General features: G+C 50.8%; 1 protein-coding gene across 1 annotated transcript in view; it reads right to left on the reverse strand.

Annotated features, from left to right (window-relative positions):
• The window catches only part of PAPPA2 (pappalysin 2), a gene marked incomplete at its 5' end in the record, with an annotated part of 64,532 nt that overhangs the window by 24,137 nt on the left and 14,860 nt on the right, over nucleotides 1-25,535 (reverse strand). Inside the window, 6 exons of the mRNA XM_009585837.1 lie at nucleotides 4,150-4,363; nucleotides 6,600-6,777; nucleotides 9,212-9,383; nucleotides 19,988-20,204; nucleotides 20,447-20,582; nucleotides 25,333-25,520. Coding sequence (XP_009584132.1) covers nucleotides 4,150-4,363; nucleotides 6,600-6,777; nucleotides 9,212-9,383; nucleotides 19,988-20,204; nucleotides 20,447-20,582; nucleotides 25,333-25,520 — 1,105 coding nt within the window. The remainder of the gene's footprint in view (nucleotides 1-4,149; nucleotides 4,364-6,599; nucleotides 6,778-9,211; nucleotides 9,384-19,987; nucleotides 20,205-20,446; nucleotides 20,583-25,332; nucleotides 25,521-25,535) is intronic.

A 25,535-nucleotide genomic window follows, 5' to 3' on the forward strand; every position in this document is an offset into this window, starting at 1 on the left:
GGTGGCCAGCTTGGGGGAACTGGGTCTGCCGTACAGGAATGGTAATAAATGATCCTAAAGCCTCATCTCCCATAGCTGGAGACTGACAGCTTCAAAAAGAGTAGGGGAGAAGCAGGGAGATTTGCTGGTAAATTGAAAGAAAGCAACATCAGCTTTGCAGGACCTCCGCTGCTGGGCTCCAAACAGCATGGGCAACCTGGGCTGTAAATCTTCAGAGACCTTAGAGGTGGAAATGACACAGGAGTCCAGTTGACAGCCTGTGTTTTCTTTACCTGGCTGCTTGGCTCCCTCAGCTGCGCGGGTGTTTGCCTTTTCTCTGGAAGGGACCAGACGTGGGCAGAAGCAGCGAGCACCCCACGCCTTTGCACCCACCACAGACGTCCAGTGGCCCCGTGCGCTGCTAAACTCCGATGCTCCTGGGTTAGGCTGTCTTGCTTTGCCTGCTGTGATCTTTCCGATACGTTTCCAGCCCCCGGTCTGCTAACTCCTTTCAGTCCATTTTCTCTTCCATGTTCTCCCGCCTCCTCTCCCTCTTTCATGGTCTCCGTAGCCTTTGGATGGGGAAGAGGAGGCAGAGAGGCTGACATCTCCATGGAAGCTCATCAGGGGGCTGGACTGTCTCGTGGCTGCCTTGATCTCTGGTCAAAATGCAGGCTGAGACTTTCAAAGCTGCCTGAAAAGACCTGGGTGCCCGCTTCTTCTTTGCTTCATTCCCTCAAGCTAGCAGAAGGGGCCCAACCTCTCACAAAAGTTGGTCTGAGATCCCAAAAATCTCTTCTCTCCAAGGAATCAGCCCGCATTGGGCAAGTGAAACAACCATTCTGCAGGGACTGACCTTTTTTGTCCCCAAACTGAGAGCATCCCCCCAGCAATTAGAGTGCTCCTCTAAAGGATGTCCTAGATATTCCTACTGGAGAGCTGCTCCAGATGGCATTTTGTGGTGGAAACAACAGCAGGGACCACTGCGGGGGTGATGCCCATTTTCCCCGAAGTATCTGACCTCTGACTTTCAGGCTGGCTCTTTTCAACGCTACAGCCCTGGAGGATGCCAAACATTGCTCCCTGGCAGTTCATTGCTCTGTGCGATTCAGGTGGGTGGGTTGGTGCTGCCATTGGACAAATGCTGCCCATAAACCAGAGAATTCCCATCACAAAGCACGAATACACGTGTTAAGTTCCCCTTGTTACCGTCATTTTGGGGTTAGATGCGAAATAGCTTGGCAGCTGGAAACCAGGCTGTTATGTGGGCTCTCCATGCTGAAAACAGATTTCCTTTAGGAAGAGTCAAAGAAGATTTACCCTTCATGTCAGCATCGTCAGTCAGATGATCCTGCCAGCAGAAAGGCAGCAAATCTCTGGCAGGATCTTGATTACACAACCAACATTTCCTTGCGGATCCCTTGTTGACAAGCAGTGATTTCTGAAGGGCCTTTCCTCACTCAGGTTAATAGATAAAAGCATCTTCTCCGAGACAACAGAATTTTTTATCCCCTTTCTCTTCCACTTATGCTACGGGAAATGAATTTCAACTAAGACTGCAGGAGCCTTCTAAGTAACCTTACTGCCCCTGCAGCAAAATTCGACTAAGGAAACAGAAGTGAGGGAATCATACGAGCATCTGTGTCCAAGAGCATCTCATCTTGGACACAGGCAGCTGGATCCCAGCCACGGCTCAGGCCTGCATAAGGTGGGCACCGTAGCCCTACCACGTGAAGAGCAAAGCCCAGGGGCTGGGTACCCAGTCCAGCTGTAGCAGCCACGGTGTTTTACGAGGTGCATGAGAGAGGAATGCACTGCAGAAGGCTGATGAAAAAAGCAGCTAGTCAGGAGGTGACGCCCAGCCCTGGCTGGGTTGGGTTCCTGCTTGCTCACATTACAGCTTAACTGTCCCTGTCCATGGGGGATCCAGAGCCATCTCTGAAGGAACGTGCCTACAAGCAGCCCTTGAAGGAAATGACCAAGCTTCTTATAACAGTGCTGTGAGAAGATGAACATGTCTTTTACATAGTAGCAGAGTGGGCTGATCCCCTGGGAACCCACAGACATCAAAAGATACCTCTACGCCTTCCCTGGAGAACAGTTTGAGCCCCATAGCTGTTGGTGAGGCCAGTCGAGGGTTACACTCCTTCCATCGTTCCCCTCTAAAAAGGCACGACCGCTAGAGCTAGGAGAATAATTCAAAGGGAGCCTGACTGTATTTCCAAGGTTGGGCTAGTCAGCTGGCATGGGGAGTCTTCAGCTGTGGATCATGCCTGACTTTTGTCCAATATCTAGCACACGTAAAGAATCTTGCTTTCTTATGCGCATCAACACCCGTACAACACTAAATCCTTTACCAAGGCTGGTGCTTGCTGGGTTGATGGGCAACGAGGAGACAATAGATCAAGAACTCAGTTTGCTGAACGCAGAAGGAACCCAGGAAGACTTCAGAAGACCCCAAAACCTGATGTCCAAGTCATCAGCTGAGACCCTGCTCCCTCACCAGCGCATCAACAACCTGTACCCCACCAGTCCTGGCCCCTTCCAGAGCTCTCCATCACCTTCTCCAACAACTCGCTTTCTCCAAAACTGGCCTGAACAAAGAAAGCAACCTCTCACCCTGGCAGCTCCCACCCTCTGCCTGACAGGGCTGAAAGACCAGAAGGATTTCCAGCAACCCAGCAGCTGACTGGCCCGCTTACTGGCTAGTAGCTGCTACCCACTACATGTGCCAAGGGGTTTGTACTTGTGCTGAGTATACACGCAGAGCTCCAGATGGGACGGTACGCCGGCGTTCACACTTCCAAGGAAAGGCTTTTGCTTTGAGTCAGGCCACTCACATGGCAATTAATCTGCCTGGTAAGAAAACACTGAAGTTTCTGCTTCTGTTAATGTTTTTTTGCCTACCTAACAGGATCTTGCTCTACCATCAAAGATGTTAGACGAATTAGTCGTAATGATAATAGCAAATGTGAAAACGCTATGTCAACATGCACGGCTATGAAAACGTAAACCACTTTGCATGATTTTCCTTGACTTGTCTCACAGGCTGTTCAGACCCATAGGGATGTTACACACACACGGAGGAGCCTCGGGAGCTCCCGGAGGGCATCCTTCTTACCAGCAGTTGCTGCAGCATGACTGAGATGGCCTAACTTTGCAAGCTGCGTTGATCTGATTGCACATCCAGTGCCTGAAATGCCACAGGCATGCAAGCTGCTCTGCAGTTTGCAAAGCAGTCCATGTGATTGTAGCCATAATCATAATTTGCTTAGCTCCCCTTGGCCCAAGAAATGCTCCTAACACTGCGAAAAGCTGTTTACAGAAACCACTTCCTTCATTACGAGGCAAGAAATTTGGCAACTGCTTCCCAGTGCACAACAACCCTACCCCAGAGCAAAGTAGAGATGAAGTCTGCATCCAATTAAAACTGGAAGGGGGCATTAAACAATTAGCACATAATTACCCGATTTGGGCTAGCATCAAGACTCCGGGGAGGACCCGGCCAGCGCCAGAGAATCTTTAGTGACCATACCCAACAGGGACTTCAGCTGGAGGCATCACAGACAAAATGCTGCTTTACCCCCCAGCGTCACGACACTGGCTGAGCGCAGGGCTAGTGAGTCACCGGGAATTTTTCCCCTGAAGCATCGGGAAAAACCTTCTCCAATTGAAATGCCAATGCTTGAGATTAAATTTAGCCAAGACGTGCAGGGGGTAAAATGTTAACCCTGACAAAAGGCAGTCATTCATTCTTACAGCCCCGATGCCTTGATCTATGTTTTATCACTTGTAGGAAAGACAGCAGCTCCAGGAATCTTCCAGCATCTTATTACATCTAATTACCCGAGAGTCCACAAACACTTTGTACACGCTTAATTTTCAGCAACTGGCAAGTACGTTGGGATGCACGGGAAAATTTGCATGCTTTAGGTTAAGGCACTTAAAGTATACACGCATACAACAGCAGCTTGCATCTTGTTCCCACCTAAACCAGGGGAATGCCTCTCATTATCTCAAGAAGTCTGCATGACCAGAGCAAGCTGCTCTGCTTTGTACCTATCAAATCAGCTCTTCGAGACTGCCAAGCATTCCATCACCTCTCCTCCTTGCTCACGTTGGGAGAAGAGGAGGAAGGAAATAGTGATATCAGACCCACCACAGACTTACTTCTTAGGCTTGCCCGCTGCGTTCTCGGCCACGTGGTATCCAGGCTTGCACTTGTAGCGACAGATCGAGCCCACGTCGTGGTTCCCCTGCAGGCACCGCGGGACCAGGAGCTTGGCGTTGGCCACCGCGGGAGGCGCGTCACACTCCAGCTTGCAGTAGGCTTCGGGGAGCGACCAGAGACCGTCCTCCAGGCAGGTCAGCCACTGGTTTGTTCCTGACCCCAAAAGAGAAGCAGTGTGTTGGGGTTACAGCTGACTGGGGGATGGAGTCCTGCTGAGGGAAGCTCAGAGCAACCAGCAAAAGTCCTCTCGTTAGAGCAGATACTGATGCCAAGGGAGGCAACAAATATGAAGACCATGGACCCTGTTGCATGGTTGGTCAGGCTGGGGCAGAAACCAAATTCCTTGAATGCAGACAGAAGCAGGGAAGGGACAACTTCTAGGGAACGGACAAAGGATCTTGGTTCTGCAAATCTCCCCAAAACTTTCCCTTAAACTTCCCTTCTCTGGTGACGTCTCAGGAGAGCCTTGAGTGGGCTGGGGGGTTTTGTGTATGACAGCTATCTGTCATATTTAGCTCAGCCCATCTCCATTCTCCCCAGGTGCTTTTTGCAGCTTGTCCTTACCTTCCCTTACAAGCTGTCATACCCTGTGCTACACGTGCACCGCAAGTTGGAAAGTGCCAGCAGGACAGATGTTGGAGCCTTAACTGGTGTGACTGGGAATTCAAACCACCTATTACTAAAAGCTTAGGTTGAGTGTTACAGCCCAACTCTCTGTTGTCCCTCTAGAAAAAAGGGGGTTTGGTAGACCCGGCTAACGGGTGGCCGAAACTGCACAGCTCTGGGTGCCTGCGGTAAGTGTCCAGGACTGCATCACCCCCATGGTGTGGATGATGGAGGGTTCACTGGGAACTGCTGAGCAAGAAGAAGCTGGACTGGAGTGAACGGGACTCTTCCTACAGAGGGGTTTGGATCAGCAGGTTCCTGGTGCGGCAAGACTGCTCCACACTCCCTTCGAGCATCGCTTTCTTTTTGTGGGATCGCTGCTCTGCCTACAACTGCTCTTGGACCAGGGACAAGACCATGCCTCCGCATAGTGCCTGCATTCCCGGCAGGCCGGCACTGCTGAGGTCCGCCACCCGCCTCCGAGCGCCGTTGCAGCCGTGTCATCCTTCCCTTGCCTATTCTTAGCATTTATTAGCCTTGAGAGCCTGCCCGTAAGGATGCGAGCCTTCGGGGAGAACAAGCATCAGGCACGTCCCTGCCTCGACAGCTCAGCCGAGTCGGCTGGACCTCTGCGAATTTACCTGCGTGGCTCGGCAGCCTTGGCTGAGCACCACGTCAGCCGCTGGAAGTCACCCAGGGCGCTCCATCAAGGAGCCTTCCCACCAAGGGAGCCCATGGCAAACCTCCAGTTGACTTCAGCGGGAACAAGAGGTGGCTGTGAGTGAAAGATCAGGTTAAAACCTTGCCCTCAGCTGACCCGCCCAAGGCAACGGGCATCGGTTCGCGCAGAATTTGGGCTGTCGAGTCGTCGTTCGCACGCTACCCTTTGATCAGCTCACGCTGGGGATCTGCCGGCATGCCCCCTGTCATGAAATGAGACCTTAATTCCCTGCAGTTTTTGCTCCTTAGGTTTAACTTTAAAAAAAAAAAAAAGTAAATTATTTTCATACGTTTCAGCTATAAATGTCTCCATAAAATAGGGCACCCATTAAAATGATTTGTTGTATGTGATTGTTCAGAGCAAAGGCGTTGGTGGAAACTCACATAAAGTCCCAATGCTTGAAGCTGTCAAGGCAATTACCCCTGAAACCCCATCCAGCTCAGCCTTGTAGAGACAGGAACAGTAGCTCTCTTTCTCCGACTTGGCTTAAAAACATTCCTGCGGCTATTGATGGAGTCGGCAGAATGAAAGCCAGGCCATGGCACGTCTGGGGGACTGCTGTGTGTTTGGGTGGTGAACATCTCCCAGACTGCTCTGCAGCTGTGGGCATCAGCCTCTACGGCTTTATACAGCCCCAGGACTCCTGAGCCACACACTTCTCCACAGCCACCAGGCACCCAGCCACTTTTAGCTCTCTGAAGTCCTGTCTGTCCGCGCTGGCTGCCTGCACGCTTCTTGCCTCCCTCGTCCCCGAAATGCTGGAGGCTGCCAGACCTCATCAGCTATCAGGAGAAGACATCCCTATGCCCTCAGGTGGATAGATAAGGGCTGCCAGTCAGGCGATGGGAGTCAGAGGGAATTATCCCCACACTATGGTGTCCCCGCTCAAGGGGGATGGATGCCCACCATTTCAGGAGGTCTCTCGAGAGCCCACCTGGCTGGGAGAAGCCAGGATAACTGGGAAATTTGAAGTCGCGATGCTCTGTTTGAACAGCTTGGGACAGGCATGAAAAGGTGGCACCAAACAAGGAGATTTAAATCCCTCAGCACTCCAGACCGTACCTTGAAGCTTGGCTGGGTGGATGCAGGAGAAGGAACATCTCTGCAGGTAGGTGGTCCCCTTGGGGCAGGAGAACTCTGCGTAGTACACGTGGGACTGGTCAGGGACACCGCAGTCGACAGGGTCACAAGTCACAGATCTGTCCCACCGCCCTGAGCTGCATGTCAGCACCACCTCCTGCTGCGGAGAAAGCGAGGCTCCATCAGACCCCTGCGAGTGAGCTTTAATCTACCGGTTTGCCACCACAGCAGAAAGGACTGACCCAGGTTTCAGGACAAGGAGAGCTTTCCCCCGTTCTTCCTCGCCCAACATGCCCTTCCTCCCCACTCCGGACACTGAGTCGCAAAGCCCCTACCTGTTCATGGGGTGACGTTTGGGGTGTGAAAGCAGTGAATGGCCCTTGGGGTAACACGCAAGCCACCTGCACAAGAGACCTTCTAATGCTTCGTCTGCAACTGCTTGCCTCCAGAAAACGCTAGCTGCATGCACACTGTCTGAGCGGTGCCAGAGCACGTTAAGGGAAAAAAGAAAAATCCCTTTGAGATACGCTACAACTTCCTGAGCTACAAGTTATTCCCAGCTCTGTGCACTGCCATTTTCTCCCCTGCAAGATCAAGTCTTACTTCAGCCGCTGACCGGCCGCTCTCCTGTTGATTGTTTTTCCCTAAATGCACTGATTCTCTCATGCCTCAGCCCACAGACCCCACTGAAATCAGAGGTTCATATAACCTCTTTCACAAATCCGAATTACACAGCCCCTCTTACGCAGCTGGGGGACTGCATGAGAACCTAACCCCCAGTGGTCCCACCACTAAACATGATCAACGTGTGCCACGGACTTCATCAAAACGGAGTGGTGGATGACGGTGTGCCATGAGCAACCTGGTCTAGTGAAAGATAGCCATGGCAGGGGGGGTTGGACTAAATGATCTTTTAAAGGTCCCTTCCAACCCAAACTGTTCTATGATTTTCACTCCCAGACCGCTAACCCCAGCCCAGCAGCCCTCAGGCAGGGGCTCCAGACCAAAGAGGTGTCTTTCAAGTGTTCCTGATGTCCCTTCACTGGCTGAGTACAACCACGCTGCTCACATGGTCAAGTGTGTGACCTGTCCTCCCGCAACCAACACGTTTTGATTGAACCTGGATGTGGCGGCTCTGAAGGACATCACTAAATTTGAGTCTGGTACTCTTGGGTGCGCAGCAGGATCATGGTGCAGCTGAACCAGGTGAAGAGGATGCTCAGGGAAGAGCTGTATGCATTTTCCCAAAATGCCTCAAGCTGTGTAGGGCCACACAGCCAAACCAGTAACATCACTACGGGGCTCAGGGCAGGGCATCTGCAAGCTGCCATCAGCTGTGACAGCCACATGGCCAAGCTCTGTCCAGAAGCTTCCCATCTTGCTGCCAAATGTATGAAAACTGTCACCCGCGGCAGATTTATTTTGTGCGGTTTCATTTCAGAGGAGAATGGGAACATTTTGTTTTCCCTGGGCATGCCTTGGCCCATGTGGGCGTATAATTAATAACCTCCCCAGCGACGAGGGGCCAAAAGGTGCATCCCCAGCTGCCCCATTGCACTTTCCAGTGCCCACCTCTCCTTCGGCTAACACCGACGGCTGCAGCATGGGAAACTTGCCTGCCAGGCATCACGAGCACTTGCAACTCTCCAAGGGGATGAGAGGTCCATCCTGCTGACATGGCCTGACTCGCCTCCATCTGTCTCCACTCCCTGAGAGTTCACGCTCTCGCTCAGGCTGGCACAGGGACCAGCTCAGCCCCAAAAATTCCTCTTTCCCCTCCAGGAACAGCCTACAGATGGGACACACTGCCCACAACCCTGCCAAGGTGACTGCCCAAACCCAAGACAGCTCAGCTCCCAAGGACACATCAGTTCCAGGTCTCCTCGGTCAATGGCCAAGAGCCATAGAATCATAGAATCATTAAGGTTGGAAAAGACCTCCAAGATCATCAAGTCCAACCAAGCCATGCTGGCTTATGGCTTTTACGAGGCATCCCCCAGCCCTCTGGAAAGCAGGACAAACTCTTTCATGGTGACCTCTGCGCTGCCCCGCTGGTGCGGGCAGCATTATTGCAACGCAACACAAAGGAAGAAAAGCTCTCAGCGCTGTTGGCTGCCTCTAAATATAGTTGCTCTGCAATGACTTCATCTTTTCCTGAGCCACTAACTTCAGCTTTAAGAGAGAAAATGTCCCAAGGATGTTTAACCGTCCCACCAATGCCCATCTGGAGAACAGAAATGGCTACCTCTCCCTCTGCGGGAGTGCGTCACCCTGGCTTGGGACATCCCCTGCAGCAGCTTTTTGCCCGGCAGAGCCATAGTCTGCAGGCAGCACCGTGGTCTGAAGGCAGCTAAGAGTACTGCAGTGAGGGAAGGAGAGAGGTCCCCAAAGCTGGACCACCAGCCACCAGCACGGAAGTCCAGCACCAGAGCCTCTACTGGGCTGAGGTTCATTGGAAGAGCATTGATGAGGTCAGGGCTGGAAGAAAAAGGTGTCCTGGGGTCACTCCAGCCACCTCAGGGTGGTTAAACCTTTCTTAACTAGCACTCGGTCCCATGGGCTGTGAGGTCACCCCCACCCTGAGGTCCACTCACCTGCATGGAACCCAGGCTCTTCCCATGGCCGGAGCGGAGGACGAAGCCCTTTTCGCAGGTGACGGTGCACGCCATGTGCCTTGGGCTGTTGGAGGTGCAGTTGAGGGTGGCAACGTGAGCAAGAAGCGGCCGCGTGCAGCTTCCTGATCCTGCACAGGCACCGTGGACGCAGCTATGGAGGGGAAGAGGGAAGGATCAGCAAGTGGGTCCCAGGGCTTCTGCAGCAAGGAGGGGCTCTCTGGATGGCACCTGCGTGGGATGCTCAGCAGGTCACAGATGCCTACAGAGATGCACACTTATCCCTCAGTCATAGGATCATTAAGGTTGGAAAAGACCTCTAAGATCATGGAGTCCAACCGTCAACCCAACACCACCATGCCCACTAAACCATGTCCCTAAGCGCCTCATCTACACGTCTTTTAAATACCTCCAGGGATGGTGACTCCACCACTTCCCTGGGCAGCCTCTTCCAAGGCCTGACCACTCTTTCAGTAAAGAAATTTTTCCTAAAAAATTTCCAGTCCCAGCTTCTCCCAGGCTTGAAGTCTCCTGAAAGTGATGCCAGGAGGGTACTTTTTCCCAGTTCTGCCTTGGCTGGATCTTGGCCCAGCCTCAGCCCACACCTTCCCACAGACCACCACGTCCTTCTATGCTGATGAAAGGAGGCACGGCCTAACAATGCTCCTTTCAAAATCCGTGCTCTCTGGTGGGGCTGCTCCAGCTCCTCTGCCCCAGGGTGCACAGGCTGCATTGCTCAGAGCCTGCACACCAAAGGGGTTGGTGGTGCTCGATGTGGGTGGACCAAGGGAGCAAGAGGAAGGAAATCATGGGGAGAGGGCAGGCAGGTGACACATCCAGCATGGCCACAACTCCCATGGCCAAACTTTATATCAGATGGTTCTATCAAGCAGCACTCCTGAATGCTGGAATAAACACCAGTCATTGCAGCACCTTCCTGAGAGTGCTGCAGCTTCTCTGGCACAAAGAAGTCTCTACCACATAACAATTTCTCATCTCCAACATGCTCAAGTCATACTGGACACCAGAGATCTTGTGGCAAGAGACCTCCTGAAACTGTGCTCTGTGGTGCCATAGCGAGTACACCGTTAGACTCACATGTGATCGCAGCCACTCGCATGTGTCCTCCCATACATCCTCTGCTCACACGTGTCTCAGACACGAGTGCGTGGGGACAGACAGTGGACAGCAAGAGATCTGCACTTTCCAAAGGCAACAAAGCCCAGATAGTAACATTGGGTGTTTCTCCTTCCTGGTAACTTTTGAATCCACAACTCAATTTCAGCCAGCCTTAGCACAGAATAAGACGAGATTTTCAGCAACAGATGGTCAGGAAAAAAAAAGATGAAGAGGCCTTTTTAAAGCCTGTGCTGACAGAAAGGCGACAGGTGTGTCAAACCCTGTAGTAGACATCAGAGAATCCACAGATGATTCTCCAACTGCAAGGAAAAGTTTAGCTGGAGAAGGAACCTCTGCAGATACTAGGGAACCATCCATGAGATGTTCTTCAAACTACATACAGCGTCCCCCCCAGACCTGGCAGCAGAGTTGCCCAAGCTTCGTGTCCACACAGCCTGTGGTGGAAGGGAGAAGCTGAACATGCTGCAGCTGTCTCCTCCACCCCACTCTGGTCACCTTCTCACTCTGCTTTGATGGTCTTCAGCAGCTCTGCTCTCCCCCCAGGCTCACGCAGCATTTCAAGCCTGTGCACATTGACATCAGGCTCTTTGGGATCCAGATCATCCCAACACGCACCTGTCCAGCTCTAGAGACCCAGCTGTGGCCACCAAGGTGAGATGCATTAAAAGGAGGAATTACCCTCCCCTGTGCAGCACCTCAAGTTACAAGAGGTCCCGGTAAAGCTTGTGTCACCCATCCCTGGGGAATAAACTGCCCCCTCCTCACCGCAGCAGCTTCCCACCAAGGACCAGCCGTTTGGTACTGATTAATTAAGCATCAGAAATAGTCCCACAGCCAAGAGGAGTGTCGGCCAGGGGGCTGTGGTCTCCATCAGTGAAATGCAGCCAGCAGATTAATTACCTGGGATGGAATAGGGTCAGGACACAGGGTTGACACAACACCTCCCACAAGAAAATGCCCTGGTTATCTGGCGGTCAGGCTTTATCTTTTACTAAGTGGTACCAGTGCAAAAAAAAAAAACAAAACCAACCCAAGAGCAGCCCTCCTGAAGCAGGGGCAGAGGTGCTGCAGCTTCAGGTGGCAGCTGGGGAGAGGAGGGAGGGAGGTGTACCCAAACGCCTCTTTGCACGGGGCTGCCGAGGGTTTTTGTGCGCTGCCGAGGCAGCCTTTGCCCCTTGCGTTCGCTCAACCTCTCCAGCAAAGGATGCACGGCTAGAAATCCCAACAAAAGACACACACAGACACACACAAAAATCAAAAATACAAAAACACCCACACGGTGCCGACATGGACGTTAAGGGAACGCAACGTGCTGTTGACTCTGGACAAGTCCACCGAGCCAAAGACATGGTGGAAACCTGCAGGCCACAGCCCTGAAAGAGCCGGTGGGCACAGGAGGGGACCACAAAGGAGAACAAGAAGAAAGGGGCTGTTTTTTCAATGCAGACCTGTTTATGAAGTGAGAAATGGTTTCAGGGCAGCTGCTGCAAATTCTTTCACTAGCTTATATTTCCATTTGCTTCCTTTTTAAAGAATTTGTTTTATGAGCACAGCGTTTGTCAGGTCATTAGTTTCTGAGGGCATCTGGTACCAATTGTAGCCCTCTCCCCTCCCCTCCTGCAGTCACCTTCTCCGGGCGGTTGCTTTGCTCCCTGCCTGTGCCCCCGGCGCACGCAGACACACACACGCTCCCGTCCCCGACTCCACCTCCCCACGACGGAGCTGCTGTCCGAAACCTCCTCGTCTGCGCCTATCTGCACACGCATGGGCGAAAGGGGATGAGCTTCTCCTCCTTCCAGCCTTGCTCTTGCCTCCCATCCCCTTCCTCACCAGGCGTGGACACGCGGGGAGCTGCAGCTGGTGGGCAGCATCCCTCCTACCATGGTGCTTGGTGCTACATCAACACACCACAGCAAGAAAGCCCTTACTTTGGGCACGTGGGGATCATCCAGCCAAGTCACAGCCCACACGTTGGGAAGCAGGGCTGGGAGACGAGTGGTGGGTTCACTGAGTGGTTGGTGGCCACTCCGGGACCCCAAGACACCTAACTTCATCTGCTCTTGAAGTTGTGTTGAGTTACGGAGCGTGCGCTCATCGCAGCGCTGGTTCGGAGAGGGTGGTGGCACCTCCGGATGCATCCAACTGGGCCAAGTGCTTGGCTGGAGCAGCTCTGCTGGTGCTGGTGGAACGATGGCACCTTGTCTGGGGCAGCCTCGGCAGTCGGGACAACGCTGTTATTTAATAACAAGTAATAAAGCACTGATCTTTTTCAGCACTTCTGGACACGTTTTGGTCTTCCACCAGTTCAGAAACGTAACCGGCAATGCTGGTATAAAGTAGATTAAGAGATCATCCAGTTTCTTACTGTATTATTCTATATGCAAAATGTTATATAGATTAGTTACACATAAGGGATTGATAATTATAGGTCATAATATCAAAATTTTTCTTTTTGTATACACCACACATACACACTCATGCACACATTCTACATGCGCATACAGATATATTTTAGAAGTAATTAGCTTTCTCTTTGCCCCAAAAGATGACTAACTTATCACTGTTTTCTCTGTGACTAAGACCATCCCTATCCCACAAATACCCACTAGATTTTATTCTGGAAATGATCCGAGACCTATAGGCTCAAGTTCTGCACAGGTGTTCTCATCCTGCATGTAGCTTTGAAGTCTGGTGCTGTTATTCCAGACCTGAAGAGGGGCTCGTGTCACTGGAAGCCATCTGATTTATCAAATATATAAGGAAGCTTAAAAAAAAAAAAATATCATCTCTACGTACAAACTTTGCCTTGATCACTTCCTTTAACATTATCAGCATCATCATGACTACCACTGCAATACTCTGGGCCAGGACACCCTTGGGCCTGATGCCGTACAAGTGCAGGACAAAAAAAAAAAAGAAAAAAAAGAAAAATCCATGTGGCCTGGCCCCATCGTGGTCCTTACCAGGGTTTGGGTAACGTGATGGAATAAATCATTGCTCCCAGCCGCTGGAACACCCTAACGAAGGCTGGACAAGGAAATGGTGTAGTTAGCCCAGTTCTGATCTCAGCATGAAGGAGCTCTTTCTCTTTTTGATGATAAATGAAATTCCTGTATCGCAGCTGCAAACTCCTGACATTTGGCCATTTCTGATTCAGGCCATATAAGATGTAGGACGAGCCAATATGTTTTTTTTTTTTTTGCCTCCATGAAACATCCAAAAAATTTCCATTTTTATCCCAGCATCTTTTGAAGCTCAAACTAATGATTTGTCAACAACATTTTCACAAAATACCAAGGTTTTTCTCCTAACTTATTCCACATCAGCACCAGCCTGTGTGATTTTCTGGGCTCACCAACTCCCATAACTCATACATCAAAGAAAGTTTCAGATCTGGAAATTTGTGAAATTCTGCCTAGCAATGGCCTTAACTGCTCTGGAACGATAAGAGCTTTGTTCTGAAATGGGACCAATTCTATAAACCAGAGCAAAACTTTTCCTTTGGGATCCTTTATCTTTCTATAACAAAAGCAGGAGGCAACTGCCAGCAATGGAACCATTGAGCCAGCGGTGACAATGCTGGTAGGGAGACATTGTTTTGTTGCGACAAAACCCAAATTCTGAAAAGCTGAAATTTCCCATTTTACAGCAATTATTTCACAGAACACAGAAAATACTGGTGGATTTACCCAAGTCAAGCTAAGCCAAGCCAAATACAGTGCAGCTGCCTAAAGTATAATAAATCATCCATAAATTGCTGTAGTATCTACCCAAGCTTTCAACCCAAAGATTGCTGCTAAAACAGCCCTTATCATCAAGCTCCAACTCTAACAGAGGAAAATTATTATAAGAAGTTCATCTCATGGCACAAAATTTTTGGGGAGAAGGGGTTATAGGGGATGTTGATGGAAAGGTAAAGGCTTCAGCCAAATATCCCGAAGTTAAAAGTAGTCACTGCATGTACTCTGGTGGAATCTGGATTGTAGCACTGAACATCAGTGAGATAAAAGATGTTTACCCCAAATGTGGTCTAGCAAAAGAAAATAGCTAGGAAATGAGAAAAGGTGTTTTGGAAATACTTGGGAATTTCTCCCTTCAGGCATGTTTCTTGTGAAGGGGAAAGGTCTCACTTTTCCAGTAAATCTGATGGCAACCATCCTTGTGGGAGCAGGCTACATGTACAGACCCAACGGTGGTGATGCTTCTTGATTACAATCTTCATTGAGGTTGCCACCTCAAGAAAAGATATTTGCTTCTGTACGTGACTCCCAAAGAAACTTGGCAAAAAAATAACATCCCTGTGAGTCATCCACTGCCATCTACCTCACAGATAGAGAAAAGGAACCAGTAAGATGTCAAATGACCTGTTGGCCCCTCTGTAGCCATAGTGGCAGAAACAGAAGCAAGAGCAGATCGATCTTAATATATTTCCAGACAGTTCCTTTCCGTGGTTTTTTGTTCCTTGCTACACCAAAACAGATTTGTAGAAGCACAGAAAGCGAGGCTGAAGGGGATGTCAACTTTGGTCTAGCCAGCTTCCCAACCTGAGGCAGGACAGAACATACCTTCATCACCCCTGAGAAGAGTTGGCCTGACTCCTTCCTGAAGGCAGATGGCCCACCTGCCCATCCAGAGAGCAGCACGCAGGTAGGATTTATCTGCCAGTATTCCTCAAGGGTCCATATTCAGCTATCCCAGAGACCACCTTTATCCACACCCGATCCCCACGGCAACATGCTGGACCTTACTCCTGCTACTCCCTCTCTTGTCCAGAGGAATTCACTTCTGATCCACGCCCGCCACCAAGAAGGATGTAGAAATAGCAGAGGGATTTCAAAAGGGAGCTGCAAGCAGAAGCCACAGCCACTGCAAGACTTACGCTATGAGATTTAAGAAGGAAAAAAAAAAATATTTATCATGACAGAGAGGAGATAGCGAGAGGATCTGACCACTCTGTACAGACACATAGAGACAGAAAAGGAGTCTGCTGGCAGGAGGTGTTTAGACCTTTCTGACAAGGATGGAGCAAAAGCAACAACTTTCATCTTGAACTCAGAGGCAACTTCTCAGCAGAGAGCGTTACCGCATGTCAGAATAGCTCAGCGGGGGAGATGGTGGACTCCTCACCTCCTGCAGCCTGTAAGGTGAGATAAGAGCCTGCTGAAGGACACGTTTCATCTGGTTTCTGTGAAGAATGCTCGTACCTGCACGTGACATTAGGGAAGGCAGGGCAGAACGGGGACAGGCTGGCTGCAGCGGTACAGCGAGGGCTCTGCAGGCAAACCTTGGGGTGTCCCAGCTTGTTCCCTTCTTCGCTGGACGCGGGAAGGGCACATAATGTCCATAGTGGTAAGAGAATAAAGGAGTCGAGATCAAGCTTCAGGGTTTCACCGGGAGCTGTGCCGGGGTCAGGAAGGAAATGTGCCTTGCAGCACACAACTGCTCTGTGTCGTAATTCACCTTCCCTCGATGTATGAGGGGTTGGCCATGCTTGCAGCAAGACTGGGTGGCCCTTCCCATGAGGTAACACCAAGCACCCTGTCTGTAAGCTGTTCATCCTCTGTGTCTGACTCAAAATCAAATTGGTGTTGGGAGATATTTTTTTCTAGGTGGGACTGGCTAGTCTCAGGGACATGGTTTAGTGGGCATGGTGGTGTTGGGTTGACGGTTGGACTCGATGATCTTAGAGGTCTTTTCCAACCTTAATGATTCTATGATACTAAAGGCAGAAGATATCTTGAGCATCCTAAGAAAAGCGCATATAAAGCATTAAATTGAAGAAGCTGACCAGGCTGCAGAGAGCAAATGGAAGGGAGCAGCCCATGAAAATGGTCCTTGTACCTCCAAGGGTTTCCCTTGCCACCTTGCAGCTAGACAGTGAAGCCACCGGTTGAAGTGAATGATCAAGTCCTACAGTAGATCCTTGGCCACCACTGCCCATCAGCCAGTCAGGGACCCACAAGAGAAATGCCACAGGTCAACAGGCTTTGCTGCCAGAGGAGAGGCACCTTGAGAGGTCTCAAGGGCAGAGCCAAAGGCTGAGGTGAGCCCATGCCGCAGGAAAGGTGGTGATCAGGATTCTGGGCTTGGTTCTTGGGAAGTTTATTCCTCCAGGCCAAGGAGAGAGGATGTGAATGGTGCAGTATAGACACAACCTGCTCTGATGGGCCTCATGCTGCACCCAGGAGGCTGCGTTTGCCTGCGAGAAGCAGGGACCAGACGTCCAGGCAATACGTGCTGTCCTCATGGCAGACAACTCAATGCCAGCTGCACTGTACATGCAAGAAGAGCCTGAGCAGACGCTAGCTGGGAGGACAGAGTGGGGATGGAGATACATCTTGACCTGAGCGTGTCCCAGCCCACCGGGGGTGACCTTGGGATCCCAAAGTAAGTGTCCATCCACATCGTCCATGGTCCCTGACCATGGGGCACCCTAGGCCAGAGGGAAGGCAAGGAAACACCAGCATCTCTACCCAGGGTCCCCACAAATTTTCACACCAGCACAGACATGGTTCATAAATTGACCCTGTATAAATTTGGCGCCTGGAAGAAAGAAAACAAACCAAATAAAACCTGCTTGGGAAATGGCCCTCTTCCCTAAATAAAGTTTAACAATTGAAAATATGTAAACAACCCCCTGCCTCCGTTTGATTTTCTCTCCCTCACACCTACTTGCCAAATAAAAGGAATCCAAACCAGACTGCCCTTGATGCGTTAAACCCACTTTTGGGGGAGCAGGGGCGGGCACTCGCACAGGAAATAAAAACACAACGCAGATTGCATTTGGTAGCACCTTTCCTGTTCACTCGCCAAGGCATTTCCCAGCATATGCTAACATAAAATAAAACACACTAAAAATAAAACCAAGCTAAAAATAAACATAATGGAGGAAATGAACTATGTTCCCCTGGTTCAGTATATAGCCTGTACCAAGGAAAACAGGAGGGACTGTGGCTCAGTTTTAAAATACAAAGAAAACGATGAAAGCTGGAGAGTTTGAGTTTCCTGGGTGGAAACTCGCTAAAAGTCCAACTTCTGCTTGACCTCCTAAGGTTGCGACTGGGTACAGAAAGCAAAGAAGAGCCGTGAGCTGCCGGCAGAGACAGTATTGAGGGGTTCCTGGTGCCGGTAGCAAGGTGCCAGGGAGGGACACCACGCTGCTTTGGTCTGCAAGTGCTCTTCCAACCTTCAGTGCCTCAAGCGGGTCCGAAAGCAGAAAGGCAACTCTTTTTGCAAAACAAGGATGTACTTTTCTAGCTTCAAACGCCTGCTGCATCCTGACCTGGAGATGGCTGCATTTCATCAGCAAAACCATGATCTCTTTGTTTTCCCCAGCCTGCAAAGCACGCCGAAATCCTTCAAGATGAAAGATGCTACAAAAATACCAAGCTGTCATATATTTATTATTTTGGCAATAAGCATTTCTAGACTGAAGTCAGGAAACCTCGCTTCTTTGTTGCTTTTGTAACTGTCCCTTTCTTGGGTTATTTTAGGAAAGCACTCGCATGCACGTACTGTGTATATGAAGCTGGGTGTGTGCGAACGGTCAATTTAGTTCTTTAGAAGAATAACACAGATCTTCTGTGATCTGTTACAGTTGAACGTCTCTAAACTTCTTAAGATTTTATATTCCTGGATTTTTATAGGGGATTTTTTTCCCCCCAGAGTCCACCTGCCTTATGTGAAATGGATTATTAGCCCTTAAAAATAAAAATACTGCTGTTTTGGAGATGAAATAGATTTTTAAATTATAATAAGGGGGGATTACTTGGATGTTTCCTGACTTAACAGAGGCAGATCCTTTACTATTAATGAGACTACTGGAGACTGTAAGCCTCTAAATACTCAAACCTTTTGTCCAGAAAACCAATACTATAAATAGCATTTCCTACACCAAAAAACCTGGGGATCCGATTTACTCCGAGTGTTTGCTAAGGGCACGTGTGTAACCTGCAATTCAGCGTACAGCAGCTAAGCCGAGGCCACGGGGAGCCCGCAGGACGACAGCGAGAGGAGGACGAGAAGATGTGAGGATCCTGCTGGGTCCTGCCCTGCCCACGCGAAGGGGACAGCACGCAGCTCCGTGCGCTTTGGTGACAGGGGAGCTGGCTTGTGCTTCAGCTATAATGAGACTTTTAAGAGAAAAAACATCTACTTTCCTCCTTATTTGTCCCTATGCGAGCTTCTTCCCCATCCATAGGCGATGCTCAGTTGCATCCGGTCAGTCTGTTCCTCCTTGCAGTCACTTCTGAGGCGGAGGGGGAAGCTCTCAAGCAATGAGAGCGCAAAATTATTTTAAAGGATGAGAAAACGTAATTGAAAAACCACATCAGTTGGCTGGGGTCTTAGAAGCATGTGTGTATATAGCTGTAACGGCTACCAGGAGGAAGCAGACTGCATTTCAGGTGGACGCTGATCCTTTAATGTAAGGCTGAGAATAATATTTATATGCTGACTCACTAAGATTTATGCTTCTGTATAAATCACACATGCACTTAAAAAAAAAAAAAAGAAAGTAGAAAGCAACTGCAGGATATTCATGGTTTCCAGAACTCTACATAAATCAATTGTACCACGATCCCACAAGCTTTTAGACAAACACACGCACGCTCATTCATTATTGGGGATGTTCTTCCATCCAGGGCCCTCGACAGAAGAAAAATGACAGTAGCAGCGACGCGATGACCCTCGCCAAAGCCCTTCACTCTTAACGCCCCCACAGCTCCAGCAAAGCTTGGACCCAAAATCAGTATTCCCAGTGGTGCAGTTTGAGTAACTGGCTGAACCAGAGCCCTGGATCGGCACACTTGTCACTTCAGGGAGCCTGGGACCCGAAAGCAAAGCCAGACTTGGCACTACCCCTCTAGGACAGAGCTGAGCACCATCCTTTCGTTACCCTGCGGGCCCACGCCTCTCCTCGGCACGCTCTTTCTGCCTTGTTTATTCAGCCTATCTTGGACGACGGTCCTTCCCCGTCCCTTTGCCAGCACGACCCTCTCGGAGAGCAGCGCCTGTTCTGCAAACGCCGCCTCTTGCTCGCTGCGTTACAAAGACAGGCAGACGCCTGCAAGCGCCAGACGTCAATAAATTAAAGTGCTGTTGCTACTATTATTGTTATCGCTTCGTTACGACAGGGACGGCGTGAGACTTGGTGAGGAGCCTGGGACGGACAGGGAGCCAGCACGGGGAGGAGGAGATGGAGAGCTGCAGCCGGGGAAGATTCATCCCCACCTCCTGCAGTCTGGGGAAGACTGGGATGGATGGAGACCGAGATTATAAAGCACATGTGGAAAAAGCCTACATTTCAGCTTCAGCAGCAACCCTCAGCAACAACTCCTTAGCAGAGGGAGCTTGGTTTTCCCACCAGGGAGCGGTCCCTTAATGCAGTTTTGCGCAGATGCACAGGCCACGCACAAAATCTGTTTTCCTGCTTTCCCTCCCATAGAGAGATAAGCAAATCGAGTCTCATTACGCTGGATTTTCCAGCAGCACCTCAAAAGCCACCTGAGAACAGTCACGAAACGCTCAGTAGGCAAAAACTCCAGGACTGAAGCGCAAAGCCCCAGAGGAGAGAGGTACTCTGGGTGCCCGTTGGGAAGTGCCCCGAGGAGACCTTACCTGTAGCGCTGGTGGCCATGTCCCTCCTCATGTTGTAGAAGGCAGGTGGTGGGGTCAGAGCCAGGCTGAGCTGATGTCCGCAAGGCCACGGCTGCGATGCCCACGAATGGGGAGGAGAAGTTGAGCAGCACCGAAGCAGCCCGGTGGGATGGGTTCTCCTGGCCATGGGTCACGTTGATGACAAGCGGGTTGTGCTGGCATGACAGCTCGTACATCCCTGCAAGATGGGGCACAGAAAGAAGCCGCTAGCTCAGCTCCAAGGATATTTTCTCTGCTTTTGATTTACTACTTCTGCTCCCCCACACATCCCAACAGACCGGCTTAGGAAGCAGAAGATGCTGCAAGGGGGGACAGGGGACACCAGCACCCAACTCAGTGAGAGATCGCAGCAATGGTAGGGACTCCTGGTGTCCCTGCCGGGACAGCATGGACCGGTGCCACAGCCCATAGGATGCTCACCCAAAGAGTGGTTCAGCCCATCTACATCGCTCAGCTGGACGGTCACCCTCGGCTTGCGCTGCTTGCTTGGAACGGTGCCGTCAGAGGCCAGGAAGACCAGGAGGGAAGTGGGCACCGCGGGTCTCTCAAAGCACACCTGGGCAGGAGGGCAAGAGAGACCCTGAGAGCCCGCATCCCAAATATAGTCTTTCTGATCCCATATATGCAAGAGGGAGAGAAAGAGGGAGCGCGGGGAGAGAGCGGGAGCAGGGTTAGGGGGTCAGAGGCTGCAGATACGCACGGCAGCAAATGGGTGGGAAGAGAGAGAGGAGGGAAGGAAGGGTGCAGGAACACAGTCCTTTCCCTCCTAATTCCCCTTCTGCATTTTACTGGTCTTCCCCACGTGTATCAGTCCTGCCTTGCCATAAATTTATGGCATCTTCCCAGCTTCCACATTTGCTGCTCTTAAAATTGAGCAACGCTTAACCAAGACCTGGATAACCCCTTTTCTGCCCTCCCTTCCCCAGGCTCTGACTCCCACCCAGCACGGTGCCGGTCAGGCACCCAGAGAGCACAGCTACCAGCCCTGCCACCGAAATATTTCCATTAAAAAGAAAAAAAAGCCAAAGAACAGCCCCAGTACCCGGAGTGACTGCAAACTGTCCATCAGCCAACATGCGGAAAGATTTGTGGGAAGAAGTCCTGCCTGCTAGGAGAGCCGACAGCTCCCCACTTGTCTACAGCCCCAAAGGCTACAGGAGGCAGCCGGGAAACTCACGGCATCAATCATGGCAGGGCAGATGTTCTTTGGAAGTAAGAGGATAGAAATGTTTTTCTCCCCCACCCTGGTGCCCCCCACCCAGTGCCGAGATGTGTTTTGATCAAGACCCACCCTATGGAGTGTTTTTATTGAATGCCAGTGTGGAGGGAGCCCAGAAACTGAAGGCGAAGGTGTATTTCGGAGGAGGACAAGTCCTGGCTGGCCAGGCACAGCCTAAGGAGCAGACTGCGGGAGCGGAAGGGGACAACCACCCGATGCATGACGGCAGCCCAGCCTCGGGGTGGTTTGTGCCACGCCAGGCATTGCTCACGCACAGGAGCGGGAAGAAACCTTGGGCTTCATCCCAGGGCTCCCACCCTGCGGGGAGGTGCTCGGCAGCAAACATCCCGTGAGCAAGTCCCCAAGGCTGTCTACACGCTCCCTTGGCCAGGGCTTGCTCTCACGCGGGGCTGGCCCTGCTGCAAGGAGTGGACCAGGAGGCTGAAGCTGCCCTCTTTTTTTGTTTGGTATATCCTCACTGCCTCCCCACCTGAGCTCAGAAGCTGATGAGAAGAGAAAGCAAGAAGGGAGGAAAGATGAAGAAGAGCCAGCAGTGCTCAGAGCTTGCTCCAAGGAGCCCCCCAGGACAGAGCTGCAGCCGGGAACCCCAAGGAGCCAGCCGATTTTAACCCAGCCACCTGCTGCTCACTCCTCCAGGCGCGGTTCCTCAGAGGAGGAGAGATGGTTGGAGAAGTCAGGTGAGGCTTTCCCTGGACTACACAACTTAAGGGAGAGGGTTTAGTCCTTCCCTTCCTACAGCGCATCGACTTGGAGGTGAAGCGATCACTTGGAGGTGAAGGACACTGGCCCCAAGTAAGACCAACGGCAGCTGACTTGACTAACGTCCCAATTCTTTTTTTTTTTTTTAAATATGTATTATGTGCCTGGCCACAGCAGGTTATCTTCTTCATTTTTGTCCCTCCCTCTCCCCCTTTCTGTTTAATTTCCTGCATATCCTGCGTCCTGACTTGCTTACAAGTGATTTTGATTTCTCTCCTCTTCGGATGTGTTAGAAACTAAGAACAAAGCATGGCCTGAGATCTGCAAATCATAACTATTCCCATCTGCAGACAGACCCAAGGTGCATGGTAGATGCTTTGTTAGGTGGCCCACTCTTGCCTCCAGCCCCAGCCCCCTTTACAGCACGACCCAACCTTTCCCTTGCTCATTGGTGCCACCTCTTGAGAAACACCGTAGGAAGCAATTCCTACCACCCGATGAGTTTTGCGGTGTGGCTTTAACCCGGGTGACACAGGTGCAACAGCTTTAAAATGGCCATGGGAGTTGGTGGCCACAAAACACCATGCACACGTGGATATGCATGTGCACGAACAGCACCGTTCCTGTCCGGGCAGGCGGGTGTGCTAGGCAAATTGTCAACAAGAAGCTGTCTTTCCTAACCCAATATGTTACCAATCAGGCAAACTCTATTAAAAAAAGGGAAAAAAAAAAAAGAAAAAAAAAGAAAAAGGGCATATTTATTACTAGTCCATAAATAATTTTATGGGCGGAAAATAATAGCACTCCTAGAGAGAGCATGGAGAACCAGTAATGAAAGTCTTTAATATAAACATCCATAGAGGAAGAGAACTGACCACAAGCTCCAATAAAACTGGAACATGCTTTAACCCCTGGTGAGAAGTGGAAAGCAAGCTTTCATCTAGGTAGGGCAGAGGAGGAGATTGCTGCTTTCTCGCTAGCAAAGGAAGAAAGGAGGCACATTTGTCATGGCCAGAGACTGAAGCTGGAAAGTAGGTCGTGAGCACAGAGACAAGGAAGAAAGAAAAAAACCACCCAGTTAAAGGAAGATCTTTGGAGAGACAGAGGACCCCAGAGGCAATCGCCACGTTTATTGACTCAGGTTGGACGATTCACCAAGTCGCCCGAGCGTCTCGGGAAGAGGTCCTCTCTAGACAACCTCCAGCAAAGCAGGGCAAGGTGCCCCTCAAACTGCAGAGGAAGCAGCACGCCAGAACCCAGCTTTCCAGTAACATCAGGCAACAGCCATGAAACCTCCAAACTGCCTCTGTGGTCAGAAAATCAACGCTGTAAAAAAATCACGTTGGCCTAACCCTCAGCTCTCCTCTGTCCTGCTCCTGGGACAGAGAGGTTTGACCCTCCAGGTGCCCTCCCAAAGGTCGCCCCCAGCCCCATTGGGCTGCAGGACCAGCATCTTGGGCACAGAAGTGCCTCCTTTGGTCTGGAGTCACCGGGGGGGCAGGAGGACCTGCATGCCACAGTTGATTGCTGTGGGCTCAGGGTGCTCAGCAGCAACCTGGAGTGCTCAGGACCCCGCAGGATGGCAGAGTATATCCAGCAGCTACCCTCTGTTGCTCTTCATAGCCGTGGGGAACAAAGGCAAGCAGGACTTTAAAGACAGCCTGTGCCCACCCTTTGCGGGTGTAACGGCACAGCTTGACTGCAGGGAATAGTCAGAAGCAAGTTGTTTCTCAGCCTCAACACATTTCTGTGGGCTTCTGGTTTCGGGCACAGCCCTTCTCCTGGCAATCTGCCCCAGGATAGGTTTGCTGTTCACAGTGGGGACGGGGCAACCACATAAGACCCAGCCACAGGCATTTGGGGTTTGCGAAGAGTTCAGTAGGATATGAAGTCCTATCTGAGAAGTTTTTAAGACTGCTTTAGCTCCTACAGGACAGAAAAGGATGGGTCTTTGGTGACAAAGTGCTGGGGCAAAGACAAGCAAATCCTTCTGTGCCTGACCACGCATCCTCACTTACCTTGAGCCAAACTCCCTCATCGCCCGAGGGCATCCTCTCCTCTTCTGGATGCTGAGCATTGTCTTGGCTGGGAGCGCAGGGGAACCAAGCAGCCAGGGAAAGGTCTTTTGGCACATCATGAAGGTGAGATTTACATACCTGAAAGGAGAGATTTATTTCAATTCAGAAAGAAGCAAGGAAAGTGAGAGAAAGAAATGGCACCTACAAAACCTTAAGGAAGACTCAGCAAACATTGAGAAGGATCCCAAGTTGGTTCCTAGCATGAAGACAATTAGGATGCAGGTTCCTAAGCAGGAGTCACATCTCACCACCCACACACGTGCACAGGAGGCCTTTGCCATTTTGAGGTGCCGTAAATATGCTGTTTAAGGACCCCATGGTGTCTGTGGGGCTGAGTAAGAAATAACGAGCCAAGCTTTGAGATGGTAGGTAAGACCGCAGCCTCCTGATTTTGGCTGGGTTGATGAGATCCGAAGGTGTGATTCATTTGCCCAAATACCAGCCTTCTGTGCCATTCCACGCTCTGTGGTCTCCCAGACATCCCCATAGGCCTGGCAGACAAAACCTGGGACATACGTGCGTCGTTCTAGAGAAACAGACACCTGAGCCCAAGGCATCTCATCAGACATGCACATCTGGGCAGTTTAATCACGCTGTAGGTCTCAAGATTGTTCCTTACATCAGGTCAATAGAAACACATCTATAAAGGGCTAAATATGACCCCTCTACATATTCCTTGCCCTTCTTCAGCTTGCTAGGAAAGAACATACACACACCATGTTAACACCGATCAGGCAAAATCCTGCCCTAGACCTCCAGGCCCTGCTCCGAAGCCTATATGAAAGATGGGAATTCTCCCATCGATTTTTTCCTTGGCTTCAGATCAGAGAGTTTGAGAGCAGCACAGATGCCGGTGTATGGGTGATTTTATCCTTTCAGGCCCTGACCTCATAAGGTATCAGACTTACGGGATTTTTTTTTTTTTTCAAACTGACAGTGGGACTACTCATACGCTCAAAGTTGTGCGTTTAACTGGTGGGATGGGGGTAGTCACTGTTTAGCAAACTGCGTGGTCAGGGGAGGGGTTCCCTGCCTTGGCGAAACACCCCTCCATGGACTGCAGTTCCTGGGCTTAGGGACCACTACTGAAAGAGGGGTGTGAGAAATGCCCAGGGCCTTCTACTGGCTCCCTGCATAGGAATATAGTAATCAATAAACACTTCCAGAGCTGCTCTGAAGATTTTGGTTTTGCCTCAGGACACTCTTGCCGCAGTGACTTCCCCAGCTTTACTGCGCGGGCTTTGCTAGAAAAGTCTTTTTTTTTTTTTTTTGGCCATGCCTTCGCTCACCTTCACAACAGGCTCTCCAGTGACCAAGGAAGCAGGGCAGGACTTTGCGTCCTGATGGGAGGCGTAGGCTTTCGCTGCCCACAGATCCACGTATCCGTCGGGCGTGTAACAGTCCAGGACACTGCTTGTCTTCTCGAACGGCTCACACACACCGTCCCCATCGTGCACATAGCACAGGCTTGGTTCCCCTGCAAGGAGACCAG

The sequence above is a fragment of the Fulmarus glacialis genome, unplaced genomic scaffold, assembly GCF_000690835.1.
Source record: "Fulmarus glacialis isolate BGI_N327 unplaced genomic scaffold, ASM69083v1 scaffold3789, whole genome shotgun sequence".
Taxonomy (NCBI): domain Eukaryota; kingdom Metazoa; phylum Chordata; class Aves; order Procellariiformes; family Procellariidae; genus Fulmarus; species Fulmarus glacialis.